The sequence below is a fragment of the Aotus nancymaae genome, unplaced genomic scaffold (genome assembly GCF_030222135.1).
Source record: "Aotus nancymaae isolate 86718 unplaced genomic scaffold, 86718_ANA_hifiasm-v0.15.2.pri h1tg000041l, whole genome shotgun sequence".
NCBI classification, from domain to species: domain Eukaryota; kingdom Metazoa; phylum Chordata; class Mammalia; order Primates; family Aotidae; genus Aotus; species Aotus nancymaae.
In genome coordinates, this window is record NW_026988455.1 from 19577191 (window position 1) to 19591656 (window position 14466).

Genomic DNA, 14466 nt, shown 5'->3' on the forward strand with positions numbered 1-14466 from the left:
CATTCCAGCCTGGGCGACAGAGTGAGACTCTGTCACAAAAAATAAAATAAAATAAAACAAAAGGTCATTTAATATTTGGTAAGATGCTTAGAAAAGAACTGGAGGTGTACTTTATATATATGTACACTATTTTTATATATTTACATTCACATTCACATGATTTTATGATTCTTAGTAGTAATTATGAAATTAATCTTGTGAAATAATTTGATAACATAATGAATTGCCTTTGATGGTAAATTTAAATGTTAAGGCATTTAAAATAACTAGAGGTATTCTGTGTTTTAATTGGTAATATGTCAAAGATACATGCCAATAAATGGGCTAAAAATAAGATTAGCTTCATTGGGCCTATTAAATTAACACTGCATTGAAGTTTAAAATTAGACCAAGATCAAAACTGTTTCAGAAGTTACATATATCATAATAAACTTTAGATTACTAGAAATTTTTCTATAAAGTTAACATTTTAGTTGATAGTCTTAGGAAACCTGTAAATTATTAAAATTACTCTGTGCTTGACTTATTTTTCTTCCTAACATGCATTTAGTATATTATTAGCATTTCAAATGTAGTACTTCTTAAAAATTATAAATTAACATTAATATTTTAGCTTTCCCTTTTAACCTTCAGTGATATATGAAACAGAAACAGAATTAATAACAATGTGTAAGGAAATAAATTATACTTTAAAATCAACCAAGATTCTGGATGTCTTCAATGTAAAACTAGGCATTGTCTATACACAATCTCAAGGATTATATGATTCTGCAGGTCAATATGCCTTTTACCTTCTTTGATTTCTTTTACCACCCAATGAATTGTAGAAAATTGAAAGCAGGCAAATTATTACTGTCCATAGACATGCAAATGAATTTTGGCTGGTAGAAATACAATTGACCTTCCTGGTTCCTCTACCCCATCCCATGGAATAAGCTAGTTTTACATTATATGCAAAGTCATTGCAGCTTTACCGCTTATATATTTTTGATTCTTTGAACCTATTGTAACATCTTACTGATTCCTTCATAAACTAATGAGTTAAACAAAATCTTTGATATGTTCTTTTTATAATTGCAAAAAGTGCCCTCTTTAAGAATATCTTTTGACAAATAAAAGCAGGTCTTTGTATAATTGTTTTCACGTCTATCATCCAAATTTGTTTTCTCTTTATTTTCTATTAGGTTGTATTTGGCCTTTGGCCATAGTTGATGCCCAAGAAAATCAGATACAGTAGAATCTAGAAATATTTTAATGAGAAGTTATTAAATTACTTGCCCACAACATAGATGTTATTTTAAACACATTTGAGTATGAAGATGATCTCTTGTTAACAACGACAACATTTTAAATGCAGAGGCAAAATATCATGCTCACAAAGCCATGAGCTAAAGCAAAATCCTGATGAGATTTAAGAACTTTAATTATATTTAATTCTAGCTATTGTGCAACCCAGAACTGGAGAAAGTGCTTGCTCAGCACTTCATTGAATCCAGAATATATGCAACTCATCAGCAGTAAAGCTGAACCAACTACTGTAGGAAAAAAATTAAAGGCGGTCTTTGAAATGGGCAAAAGAGATTACTGGATTTCAATGGAAAGATTAGCTGATATTACTGGATTGTAAATCATAATCTTTGACTAGATTACTTTCCAGCTGCATAGTGACAGAAGTTAATTTGCAGAACATGGATAATAATGCAAATAATGCTTGTCCATAGAGATGCAAAGTGTGTACAGGGAAGGGTTTTGCCTTTTCCTGTGAATACTGACAGGTTTTGCTAGGTTTGCATCTGTTTGTAATTTCATCTCGACATCTCTTTTCTGACTCTAAATGTGTGGTACTTCTTTAAACTGACCTTACTGGTGTAAGGGTAAACATAAACCAAAACAAACAAACAAAAACTTTCTTAGTGCTAAAAGGGACACACACTTTCACTCACTGTTTTTCTTAGGGCATTTCTTTTGGAAAACTTGTAAATCTTTAAAATCTTAAAAAACAAAACAAAACTTACTTAGCCTCTTTCTTGTTTCCAGGAGTGTTTTTCTTGAGGACCTTGGAGATATTTCTTTGAAATGTAGACATCAAGAAAGGTAGGGCTCTTATCTCTGTCTCTGTGGTAGTTTAACTTAGGTGCCTGGCTCCAATTTGTAACTACCGTCTTGTCAAACAGATATGAAGGACTTTGGTTTTCCTTTGCATAGGGATTGTGCCTCCCTGATTACCAGGTGAATTTAAGATGGGCTATGTGTAGTAAATAGCACTGTCCAGTCCTCTTACTTGAGTACAAGTTGTCCTTTTTCTTTAGAACATGTATGTGATGGGGCATATCTGCCTGGCTACACAAACAGATGAGATTTCTTTGTCTTTGCAATCACATTCGTGATTGCCTGAAATATGCATCACAGTCTGGTTTAATACTTCATAAGAAGACTGTTTCTTTTCTACCTTGTGAAACTGATTCACTCTGTTGGTCGGTAATTTTATCTTTGTTTCCCTAACCCTGGTTCTCTCATTAGTTAATGAGTTAAAGAAAATCCCTGACATACGTTCATTTTGTATCTGTGCGGGGGTCATGATTTTAACCTCTTTTGGAAAAAATCTTATTTCTGAGTAAATGGAAAATAGGTTTGCATTTCTAAAAGATAAAACATATATATCCCCTCTGAATATCTGTTTTATCTCCCATAAAACACCTGTGTGATGTGGACACAGATTCTAACAGCAAAAAGGAATCTCTTTTTGAGTATGATAATCCCCTGGTTTCAAGCGGAAGTCAGTCTCTTCCTCTGTGCCTTCTTCTTTCTTAGATTACGCTATCTTTTTTTTTTTAAGCCCTAGTTTGGTTCTGATGCCAATATAGGCACGATATTGATTTAGGACCCAGCACTCCTCCCATGTGCAAATCCAATCATCAAAATCCAGCAGCTCTGTAGTTAACAAAGTTGTCCACATCTCACTGCACCTGAGATTAGTTCCCATCTATTGTTAGTCTGGCCTCATGGATGTGAGCCCCTAACCTAGCAGAGATGTCAAAGCATTTGTCTAACAAAAACAGGTTCTGATGAGGAGTGGGGATGAGAGGGCCTGTGTGTGGGGTGGGCATTGTGCTAATAAAATCAGACTTCCTTCCTATTGTTCTCTGTGCAAAGGAGATCTGAGGTTTACCCTTTCACAAGTGAAAACAGCTAGGCTTAGGAGCTTGGTGATTTGCATTTCAGAAGGGCAGTAAATGGAGGAGCTGAGATTCTTCCCAGATGCCAGGCTACCCCAGAAAACTAATCAGCCATCAACAAAAGAATAACTCGGTATTTGCTGGCATCCTTCACTATAAGATGATAGTTATCAATTGCCTTCTGTGTATAGAGTATTTCTGCTCAGACCCTAAGAGGAGAGGCAGGGCGGAGAAGGGAAAGAAGTGAGGACAGGAGAGGAGCATGCCTCTGGGTGTTGTCTGTTCCATGAGGTCTTGACCCTAGTTCTTTGGGATGGAGGCTGGTGTATGTTTGTCAGGAAATAGAGCTTAAAGGTATTACACATTTTCCTTGTATATGGGGATGTATGTCTGCAGAAATAAGTATTCTTATTTCTCATATATAGTCATTTTGGTCAAAAGAACACTTTAGTGACAGCTATGTGTGCCATACAGGAACATTCTAGAAGGAAACAGCTATCTGTTCCTCTAGTGGGGGCATCGAGTGTCTCACTGCCTCACTCAACTAACTAATTACCAAATGATTTCCATGTGGGTATCTGTCAGGTTTATGGGAAAACATGTTACCTGCTGTGACATTCCTTGGTGACTGTCCCAGCTGAAAGAGACTCAGTTTGAGCTTGCCATCCTTAAGAAAGAGGACGAAACTCCCTGAATCACGTCGAAGTTTGCTGAAAAGCAAATGTCCTGCTCTGTTCCATGTTCGAAATTGAAAAGTGACAGACACTTTGTCCTCCCCAGAGTTGCCAGGCAGAGCCAGATAACTCCTGGAGCTCAGAAAAGTCACAGGGACAGTCTGTGGCTGTGGACATGAGAAGGACACATTTCCCTATAAATAAAACAAAAAGAGCATGTTGAGCAGCCTTGGGGTGGTGCTTCTATCTAATTAAAGGCAGATTGTACAAAGACTTACAAGGCATTTTATCAATCAGGATTTTATAAATTAGTCTGCCTGCTAAAACTGAAATCTATGACATTTATCTTCTCTTTCAACATAAGTAGTAGTATAATTGGGCAGACATCCATGTGGCTTTCTGTGTTTGTGTGTGTGTGTGAGAGAGAGAGAGAGAGACATAGAGAAATTCTCCATTTCTCTACTTCTCAGCATTAGTAAAGGAGTCTCAACATAATTTTAGTTCAACAGGAATTTAATCTATGCCAGCTATTTTCCAGGCCCCATGCTAGGCCTGAGGATACAGCAAATAACAGGACATTTTCATATTCTCAGTCATTCTCCTGAGCAATATTTGCTCTTCCCTACACAATCCTGAAAATCTCCTTTGAGCCAGCTTACTATTTTACTGGTTTCCTCATTAATTAATGAATTGACTAAATCTTTGACACATGCTTATTTAATATCTGTATGGGTCATATTTTTAGCTACTGGAAAATTATATTTGACAGCCTTCCAAATGTTTTTCAGATCTAATAGTTATATACAATGTTTGCATACAGTATTTTTAGCATGAAAACATTGATTCTTATATAGTCAATTATGTCTATATTGTATTTTACAGCTTCTGAGTGTCTAATCTTTGTTAGGAAAGGTTCATACTACCCTAGGTCCTACGTACAATCTCATAGATTTTATTCTAAGGTTGTTGCTGTTTATTTCTCATCCTCCTTAATTTACATATTATTAGTGTGTATAAGACAGTGATCATGCTTATTTTCTGCCTTATGGACACTTGTTTGTTCCGGCAAAATTTCTGAAATAATTCATCCCTGTTCCATTGAATTGTGCCATATTCCTTGTTACTAATAATAACTTTGCACATAAACTGGGATCTTTCTGGGGTCTCTACTTTGTTCTACTGACTTCTCTATTCCTATCCACTACCATAATGATTCTAGTATAGCAGCTTTTAGTATGTTTTAATATCTGCTAAGTCAAGTACCATCTTATTGGGTTTTTAAATGTTTTTTTGTTTTGTTTTGTTTAGCTGGTGGAAGGAATAAGAAATTCTTGGGCATTATTCATAGATAGTAATTTCAGTTCCAGAGAAAACCCCCAGCAATTCTGATTTTACTTAGATTTCCATGGATTTATTTCTACTAATATACTATATATTATTTTAGAAAAAGAATGTTACTAGAGCAAGACAATCTGGGGTAGTGGCTCTCAAACATAGCTCAACAGTTGAGTCACCAGAAAGGCTCTTAAAATCCAGATGCAGAGCAATTAAAATCTCAGTCTCTGGGGGTGGATCCAGGTAAGGATATCTTTTTAATCTCCTCTGGTGACTCCAAGATAAAGCCAAGTTTAAGAACTACACTGATCCAGGGGTAAAGCAACTTTCAAGACTGAATCATATCTTAAAAAAAATTGCCAGGCATGGTGGTGCATGCCTGTAGTTCCAGCTACTCTGGAGGCTGAGGCGGGAGGATTGCTTGAGCCCAGGAGTTCTGGGCTGTAGTGTGCTATGCCGATTGGGTGTCCGCACTAAGTTTGGCATCAATTTGGTGACCTCCCAGGAGCGGGGGACCACCAGGTCGCCTAAGGAGGGGTGAACCGGCCCAGGTCGGAAATGGAGCAGGTCAAAACTCCCGTGCTGATCAGTAATGGGATCGTGCCTGTGAATAGCCACTGCACTCCAGCCTGGGCAACATAGCGAGACCCCGTCTCTTAAAAAAAAATTAAAAAAAAAAATTCTGTCACAACATACTTTAGAAATGGATATAATTCAGTTATCATTTCATAAGAATCTTTAATACACATTATAACTGTATACATCAATCAGAACATTTCTTATTGACTATTTTTGTAACTCTGCTGAATGGGAAATAGTATTCATTGCAAGAAAACATTTGCGGAAGAAAATTTAAAAAAGAAAACATTTGCCATAACAAATTAAATACCAAAAGCTTACAAGTAATTGGCGCTGATCCATAGTACACATTTAATCACTGGACTATTGCATGTTTTTAATCTTTTTATCAGCTGCATATTTCTTGACCTTGTCATTTAGATGGGCAGCTGCCTGCTAGAACAGAGAAGCAGGGCTTCTTGCCACAGAGGAGTGCTTGTTAGTTAACTGAATGAATTCTGGCAACTGATTTTGCCAACAAAATATATTTTTAAGGTTTTCCTTTTATATATTGGAACTACTATTTTCCTATTTTTATACCGAGCACATAAAATTGTAGTTATTCTCAAAATTGAATTCCTATAATTAACATTATATATCCATATGCACAATTTGGAATAAACTGTCTTTTTGTTTGTATTCATGTGAAACTTAGACATTTTAATAACCTCATTCAATGTAATTAGTAAATAGTTTTCTTGAGGATGATACCCAGAAGCTAGAGATACCTGTGTAATTGTGGTTCTCCTTACTGGCTATATTCAATTAATAATTCCACCAATAATTCAGAATAACATGAAATGTGTATGAAAACCTGTGTCTATTGTCCTCAAACAGTTTTGTCTCTTTGTATCATAAGGCCCAACTCACTCTTATTCACCTCAATGACAGTATCTTTGGAAATAGCCCCGTAAAAGTTAGGGTGGGGAAGAGGGATTCTTCTGAACACCAAGCACTGGCAGATAAAAGGTAGCTTAACGTTCAGAATGTGTTACGTTAGCCTTCTTGACACTGATGCCCATCGGCCAAATACATCTTTGTATTTGTATCTGAGTAAAGCATCTTCAACAAAGCCAACTTCAATAACCAGGTCTTTCTCTTTTTCCTGTGAAGCAGCACTTATTGTCAGTTTCTCCATGGATATAAACTTTATGTAGAGGGCTATTCCATTTCTCTCCTTCCTCTTTTCTTTTCTTTTTAATCTTATCACAGGAAGCTGCACTCTGTGGAGCCTTGCTACCACTCTTCCCTTTGGTGTTTCATTTTTCATGTATCTTGATGGTATTTTGTATTTTTATGATCTCAGCATGGTACTGTTCATAGTAGAACTTAGACGTCAAACCTATCTTTTTTTTCCCCCCTTTACCTTCTTGGAAAGTTCATGCGCTTCATAGCTGTTTTTCCCTTTTTTTCATGCTAACCTAAGTGATGCATTGATTGTGTGGCCTGGTGACACAGAGTCAGAGATGTTTTCAGGTTTTGGTCCTGCAACCCATGAGCCAACTCCTCCAGCATGTAACAAGAAAAAACATTTTACAACAATACAAATAAATATTCCCACAATGTGCTTCTAAGATACACTGACAACTAAATATGAGCTTTCCCTTTAATTCCCAACTTAGATATTTCAAATTTTAAACATTGAAAGAAGTTTATTAATTGATTTGGAAATATTTCCAGTTGATTAGGGAATAATAGGTCATTAGACATTGCCAATGCAAAATAATTGGTCTCCTGAGAATAATAATACCAAAAACACATGCGACATATGAATTCTGATTTCCATGTAAAAATAGAAAGTTATTTTATTTCATATAAAAAATGAAATAACTATGTCCCATGAGGCATATTTACTTTATACCTTTTTATGCATAATAAATACTACTATATTATCCTGGGTATGGTGGCTCACGTCTGTAATCCCAGCACTTTGGGAGGCTGAGGTGAGCATATCATCTGAGGTCAGGAGTTCGAGACCAGCCTGGCCAATGTGGTGAAACCCCATCTCTACTAAAAATACAAAAACAAACGAAAAAATTAGCCAGGTGTGGTGGCACACAACTGTAGTCCCAGCTACTAGGGAGGCTGAAGCAGGAGAATCACTTGAACCCAGGAGGCAGAGGTTGCAGTAACCCAAGATTGCACCACTGCACTCTAGCTTGGGTGACAGGGCAAGGCTGCATCTCAAAAAAAAAAAAAAATTACTATATTATATGGGCAGCTGTTAAAGTAAGAGTTGACTCTTAAAATATTATATGAAATGGAGACTTCACATGAATAATTTTTAAATGCAAAAAATAAAATGTCCTTTTTTCTTTCCTTCCCACTAGGCTTCCTTACCATCATGAGGATCTGTGGTTTGTGTTTCTTGGCTAATTCAATAACGTCCACTCCATTATAATAAAGATTTTCTAAACACCCATGAAAGCTTTTACGTGTGAATTCCCGTGCTCTTCCAGGTGTCGGAATTCCCCCAAAGCTGATCTTAGAAAGAAAAATGACATAAATAACATTGGTTAGTGATTTTCTGATTCATGTTTAAAGCATTTATAATTAATAGGCATAGTACTAATTGTCACAAATCCATTCCTATTATCTTAGATTTCCAAATGAAGTGTTCTATCATACTTGCTAATTCCAAATGAACTGTTTTATCATAATGGGCGTTGTTAATACCTTTATTTCTGATACCAGACAGTTCTGAACAAACTTAAAGGAAGGAGTCAACACACATTTTCTACCACATCGAAAATGTTTCAGCCATGTGGCATATTTTTGGCTTTGTGGGTCACATGATCTCTTTTGCAGTACTCAACTCTGACACTGTAGTATCAATTCGACAACAGACAATCCATAAGGAAAGAGAAAATGTTCCAATAAAACTTACTTTTTTGAACAAAAACAGGCTTTTATTTTTTTATTAAAAAACGGCCAAACTTGGCCTGATGCCAATAGTTGGCCAACCTCTGCATTAGATATTATCTTTTGCTATTACATGGTTAAAGTAATAAAACTATGAATAATCTGGTATAGGACTAGGATCTTCAGTATAATATTATATGCCAAAGCTACTTATGCCAGTAAATATCACAACTGTTTTGGTTTATTCTGATCCTTCATACACTTTAAGGTGTCCTGTGAAGGACTGGAAGAATAGATGATATTTAACAGTGTAGCTTAGATACATATAGGCAACATATATATATATATATATATAACAGATATATATACAACATATAAAAACTACATAAAGTCTTAATTTCCACTCAAACAGTGGTGGATTTGATATAATGCATAATAAAAAACTTTTAAAATCCAGAATGCACAAAGTACTGCACAATTTGATCACTAAATCATTAGTTGATAAGCAAACCTCACACAACAGCTTCATGTCAGCCAAAGCCACAAACACCATGTACCACATATGTGAACAGACAGATTGACATGTTAAAAACACAACATCGGTGCATGTTGGGGATTCCTGGTGCCAGAAACATGGGTGACGGGAGGGCGGAACTAGTCCTTAGCAGCTTCCTCCTCCTTTATTTTAGCTGAGGCACTCTCTCGGGCTTTGGCCAACACACAGAGCTTGATCTCCAAGCCGATGGCTTTTGCCAGGGGCGGCGGCACGGCATTGCCCACCTGCTGGTGCTTGTCCAGGATGTTGACAAAAAGCTGGTAGGTGTCGGGGAAACCCTGGGAGCGGGCACACTCCCGCACACTCACCACACGGTGTTGCTCGGGGTGGAGCACGCAGCCCTGCTTGCCCATGGGCTCGGGGTTGGTGATGGTTGTGCTGAAGAAGCCGTCCCACTCGAGCTTCCGTAGAGGCCAGCCTAGTGGTTGTGCCGGTTCCCAGTGTGGGGCAGGCACCAGGGGATGAGGGTGTTGAACTGCCTAGCTGCAGGGTCGCAGGCTTTGCCGGCTTCCACACAGGAGCAGACCCCACGGAGGGGCCCCGGAGCTGCTGCGACCGTTCTTCCTGTCGTGGTGGATGTACCGCAGCTTCCGGGCCATGGTACCGTCTGAGAGCCGCACTTCGATGTTGGGCAGATCTCGCCAGTCTGAGCCGGGGGCCAAGGGGATGTGCCGCATGCGGGCGGCCACCAATGCACTCATGTCTTTACAGACGTGGTCCCTGAGGATGAGCTGGTACTGTGTGCCCCGGAGCTGCCTCTGGAACCAGGACTGAGGCTCCCCGTTGTAGGCGATCTCCAGCGCCGAGGCTCCGTTCCGCACCTCCGGCAGGTCAGATATCGTGTCTTGCACCGTGATGGTCCAGAAAGGACCCGAGCTCAACCTGGTTATGTTGCTCAGGAACTTCTTGTCGTCCACCACCACGCTCAGCTGGGAGGCCCGGGGCGCAAACACATGCAGTGGCTCCGGGAACAGGGGGAGCTTCGCTCCAGGGGCCGCAGCCAGGATGATGGCCCGCCTTCGCGTCTGGGCCACGCCATACTGACCGGCCTGCAGCACGCCCAAGGTGCACTGATAGCCCATGCGGACCAGGCAGCGGAGGGTGAGCTTCAGAACCATGGAGCGCTTGAAGGAGACAAAGTTCTTGATGTTCTCTAGGAGGAAGAACCGGGGCCGGTAGTAGTCACAGTAGCTGAGGAAGGAGACAACCAGGGAGTTTTTGAACTTGGAGTAGGTGCGCGAGTTGAAGCGGTTCATGCTGCTGAAGCCCTGGCAGGGCGGCCCGCCACAGAGCATCTCCGCGTCTCCCTTCTGGGGCAGCCGCTGGCCGTGGGAGTTGATGGTCTCCCCAGCCATGACCAGCTTCAGCAGGACGTTGCAGTCCTCTGTGAACACCATGGAGCCGGGGTTGTTCAGCCGGAACGCCTGGGCTGCGGGGTCCCACATCTCGATGGCCCACAGCGTCTCGGAGATGCCTGCTTGGTGGAATCCCTCCGACAACCCCCCGCAGCCAGAAAACACATCCAGGGTCCGCAGCTTGGGCAGCTTGATCTCGGTCTCCAGCTCGCTTGGCTCAGAGGCTTGGGACTTGGGCTTGTCCTTCCCTTTTCTCTTGCCCTTCCCTTTGTTTCCAGGGCTACGAGCATGGTTGGGAGGATCTTCAAAGCTTTTGCTCCTCGCATTATAGGCCTCAAGGAAGTAGAAGCGGTCGGGGCCGCCCATAGAGTACTCCTGGATGCACTCAGGCAGGTCCTCCCCGTACTCCACGGTGCAGGGGTCCTGCACCACCACGGCCTCATCGCTCCAGTAGAGCCGGTTGATGTCTGCATGGTAGCTCGCCAGGGTGGACTTGTGCGTGTTCTCGGGCCTGTAGAACTTGTTGAGCCGGATCTTGATGTCAGTCTCGTTGGGCCTGCCGTTGCTCTTCTTGAGACACAAGAGCTCTTTGATCCGGCAGATTCGGTAGGGCTCAGGGGCGTCCAGGTTGCTGCCTTTGACGTAGTCGGAGTACTTCAGGTAGTGCTCTGGGTACAGGTCCTCATCCACGGGCTCCTTCCGTGGGCGTTTCACAGGGCTGGACAGCTTGATGTTGAATGTGAAGGCCTCAGGGGGCAGATATACGCCCTCACCGACTCAGTACAAGATGCCGTTCTTGGTGGCTGAGTAGTAGAGGACCCGGCTGTCCAGGTCCTCGAGCTGCTCCAGGACCCTGGGGATTTATTTTTGCCTCATCTCAGCCAGACGAGCACAACTTGCACAGAACTTGAACTTGTCCTCCATTGGCTGGGTTTTCGGAGGGGACTCGAATCTCGCGTAGTCTTGATCGTACCATAGCTGGTAGAAGTAGGTCTTCCCATTGTTCCCCTCCAGCAGGGACTCGGGATCCATGCCTCCCTCCATGGCCCAGTTTTCAGAGGGGGCCTTGTAGATGACCCTCACTTTGCTGTGGATGTATGAAAGCTGCATGTCCTCACATTCGTCCACCAGGAACAGCTCCAGAGGGTCCGACATGGCCCCAAGGACCGTGTCTGTCCCAGCGCAGAACTAGTGGGCATGAAACATCTGCCCATTGCTGTTGTCCTCCCACAGCACCGTGACCCTTGCTAGATACAGCGGTTTTGATGAATAATCTGGAATAACAGAGACACAGTCCCCCACTTCCAGGGTTTCCGCATCAGTGCACACCTTCTTATAGTAACTCTTCTTCCCGTCGGTCTTGACGGCTTCTCCAACCCAAGAGATGCGATTCTCTTGTTTCTTTTTCTTCCCCTGGTGCATTTTTTTGGGTGATGGCATCTCTGGGATGTTAACGTCGACTTCCTCATCGTCATCTGACTCCTTTATGGCCATTTTGGGACACCTTTGCTCTTGGCAAGCCTGCTTGCTCCGTCCACTGCCACCAAATTTAACCATGTCCTTGTAGGCTTTACACTTCCCACACTCAGGCTGCTGACACACCTCGCAGATGCCACACTGCCGGTGCTTAAAGGCATTCTCCTTGTCTTCTCTGTCATCCTTTTCAATTTGCTCTGAAAAGAAAGTGTCGAGGATCTGGTAGACCAGCTTGGTGGTGGTAGCTTTCGTGGGTCCCCCGTCCTTCTCCCTGGTAGAATGTCTGATGGTCTGCCACATCGCCTGGGCTCACCTCTGTCCCAGCGTGACCCCAGCCAGCTTGATCAGGTCCCACATGCAGGGCATCAGGAAGATGGGCTGCTCATCGCTGTCCCCAGCCTCGTCGTAACTTTCTACCTGCTCCACCACAAACTGTGCGTGTTGCAGGAGGGAGTCCTCTGTGAAGCGATTCAGGTTGAGGCCGGAAGAAGGAACAGTGGTCTCAATCTTATTGATCAGATCCTCATAGGTCGAGTAGGAACTGCTCTGCAGGAACTCCACCACGATCTTGCTGATGTAGATCTCCTGCATCAGCCCAAATATGGGCGCATACTCAGGGCTGGGATCCATCAGAATGTACTCGGCAAAAGAGGTGCTGAAGCCGATGAGGGCCTTTTCACCTCCATCAAAGCCAGTGATCCACCATTCATTTATGGGGCCAAGATTTTTGCCATTAACACTACCTTCAAGAGATGGGTCATCATCACAGATTGGTTTTGCTGAAACAGAAAAGAAGAGTTCGATATTCTTCTCGATGAGGCCAGTGTCGATGGGACACAGGTGACCATGCTTACAGTACACGCTGAAGCACGTCAGTTTGTGTTGGGGAAGTGCCTCGTAACTCTCCAAGCCGGACTCGCTGGCATTGAAGATGGACAGCTTCTCATTTGTCAGCATCTGTGGCTCATCCACCGTGTCTGGTAGGTGCTGCCCATATTTGATGTCGGGGTCATCCAGGTACTGACCGCACTGAATACACTTGGGAGGGTGGGTCTTGGAGCTCACTACTGTTTTGGCGCGAGCCATTTTTTTCTCCGTCGGTTCTTTGGGGGTCATTTTGCATCTCTTCTCCTCCTTTTCATCCTCATATTTTTCATCAGAAATCTGTGGATTTGCTTTTTCAGGTTCTTCTTCTTCAGGCCTCTGTTTGGCAGCTAGATCTTTGGGTTGACTTCTGTCCGTCTTCTCATCTTTCTACTCTCCATCTTCGTCCACATCAGCATACATGCCTGCCCTGGCTTCTCTGTCCGGCTCCTCCTTCAGTTTTTGTTTGGATGTTAGTTCTTTAGTTTGACTCCGGAGTCTCTGGTCTTCTTTTTCATCTCTTTCTTCTTCCTTTTCAGTGCATGTTCCTGGTTTTACTCTTTCGAGTTCTTCTGCAGGAAGTGGTCTAGCAACTCGTTCTTTGGATGTAACTCTACGCCTCTTCTCATCCTTGTCTTTGTCTACTTCCTTGATGGACTCGTCCAATTTGGCTCTTTCAGACTCTTCCTGAGGTTTCCATTTGGCAGGGCCCTTTGTGAAATGAGATGTGATAGTGGTCTGCCTGGTGCTTTGCCTTGTAATCCTGTGGCTAGGTGAAGGTTCAGGCTTAGTGTCTCCATCAGACTTGCTCCTCCTGGGCGTGCGAGGTTTGGAAACGGGTTTGAGGGGGCTGTTGGCATCTGCCATTCTCACTGTACAGTCTTCACCTCTTACTTGGGTCCCGTTTTCTAGATGTCCATTCACTTCCCGGTTGCAAGCATGAGCACCATTCTCGAAGGACAAATCTCAGATAATTCTTCTTTACGTAATTTGGTTTCCAATTCACATAACTGATTCTTTATTTCTGTTTGCAGAAATTCGTGCAAGAGACTCAATTTCTCCTTCACACATTCTTTTTCTGTTAAGCTGTCTCTTTCCAAATCTTTGAGCCTTCTGAAGAACGATGGGAAAACACAGTGTCTGCTCCTGAATTGCAGAGAAAGTTTCCCTCTCTACACCACCACAGTGAGCAGGAAATTTTTTTTTAAATATGCTGTATATATATCTGACTTTCTTGTTATTTAATATATCTATCCGTATATATCTTGCTAACTTCTCAAAGTGATCCTAGGTAATGCTATGTTGGTTAGGATTGCACTAAGACAAGAAAAAAATAAAATCTCACAGGAATCTGCATAGTCAAACAGCAAGTGTAATATACCAGATGAAATTTCAAATATATTTAATATCATTGCTTGCTGCCTTGATATTTCTTCATTCGTAGATCTCCCAAGCCTAACACTGACTATTTACTTCCTTTCAAGGCAGAAAAGATGATCTATAAAAATAAATTGATAGCCGGGCATGGTGGCTTACACCTGTAATCCCAG

The 14466-nt window shown here is 42.0% G+C and overlaps 2 protein-coding genes across 2 annotated transcripts in view; both read right to left on the reverse strand.

Moving 5' to 3' along the window:
* LOC110568491 (contactin-associated protein-like 3) overlaps positions 1–14466 on the reverse strand; it is a 241642-nt gene that overhangs the window by 93889 nt on the left and 133287 nt on the right. The window contains exons 7-8 of the mRNA XM_021671890.2: positions 8144–8287; positions 3783–4044 (exon numbers count right to left, since the gene is read on the reverse strand). Of these exons, the coding sequence (XP_021527565.2) occupies positions 3783–4044; positions 8144–8287 (406 nt within the window). The remainder of the gene's footprint in view (positions 1–3782; positions 4045–8143; positions 8288–14466) is intronic.
* On the reverse strand, positions 9280–14010 carry LOC105724473 (DNA (cytosine-5)-methyltransferase 1-like). Its single transcript, XM_064361278.1, is given in 3 exon segments — positions 9280–9624; positions 9627–9756; positions 9758–14010. Coding segments are annotated over 3 exon segments (4461 nt in total). The 5' UTR covers positions 13784–14010; the 3' UTR covers positions 9280–9319.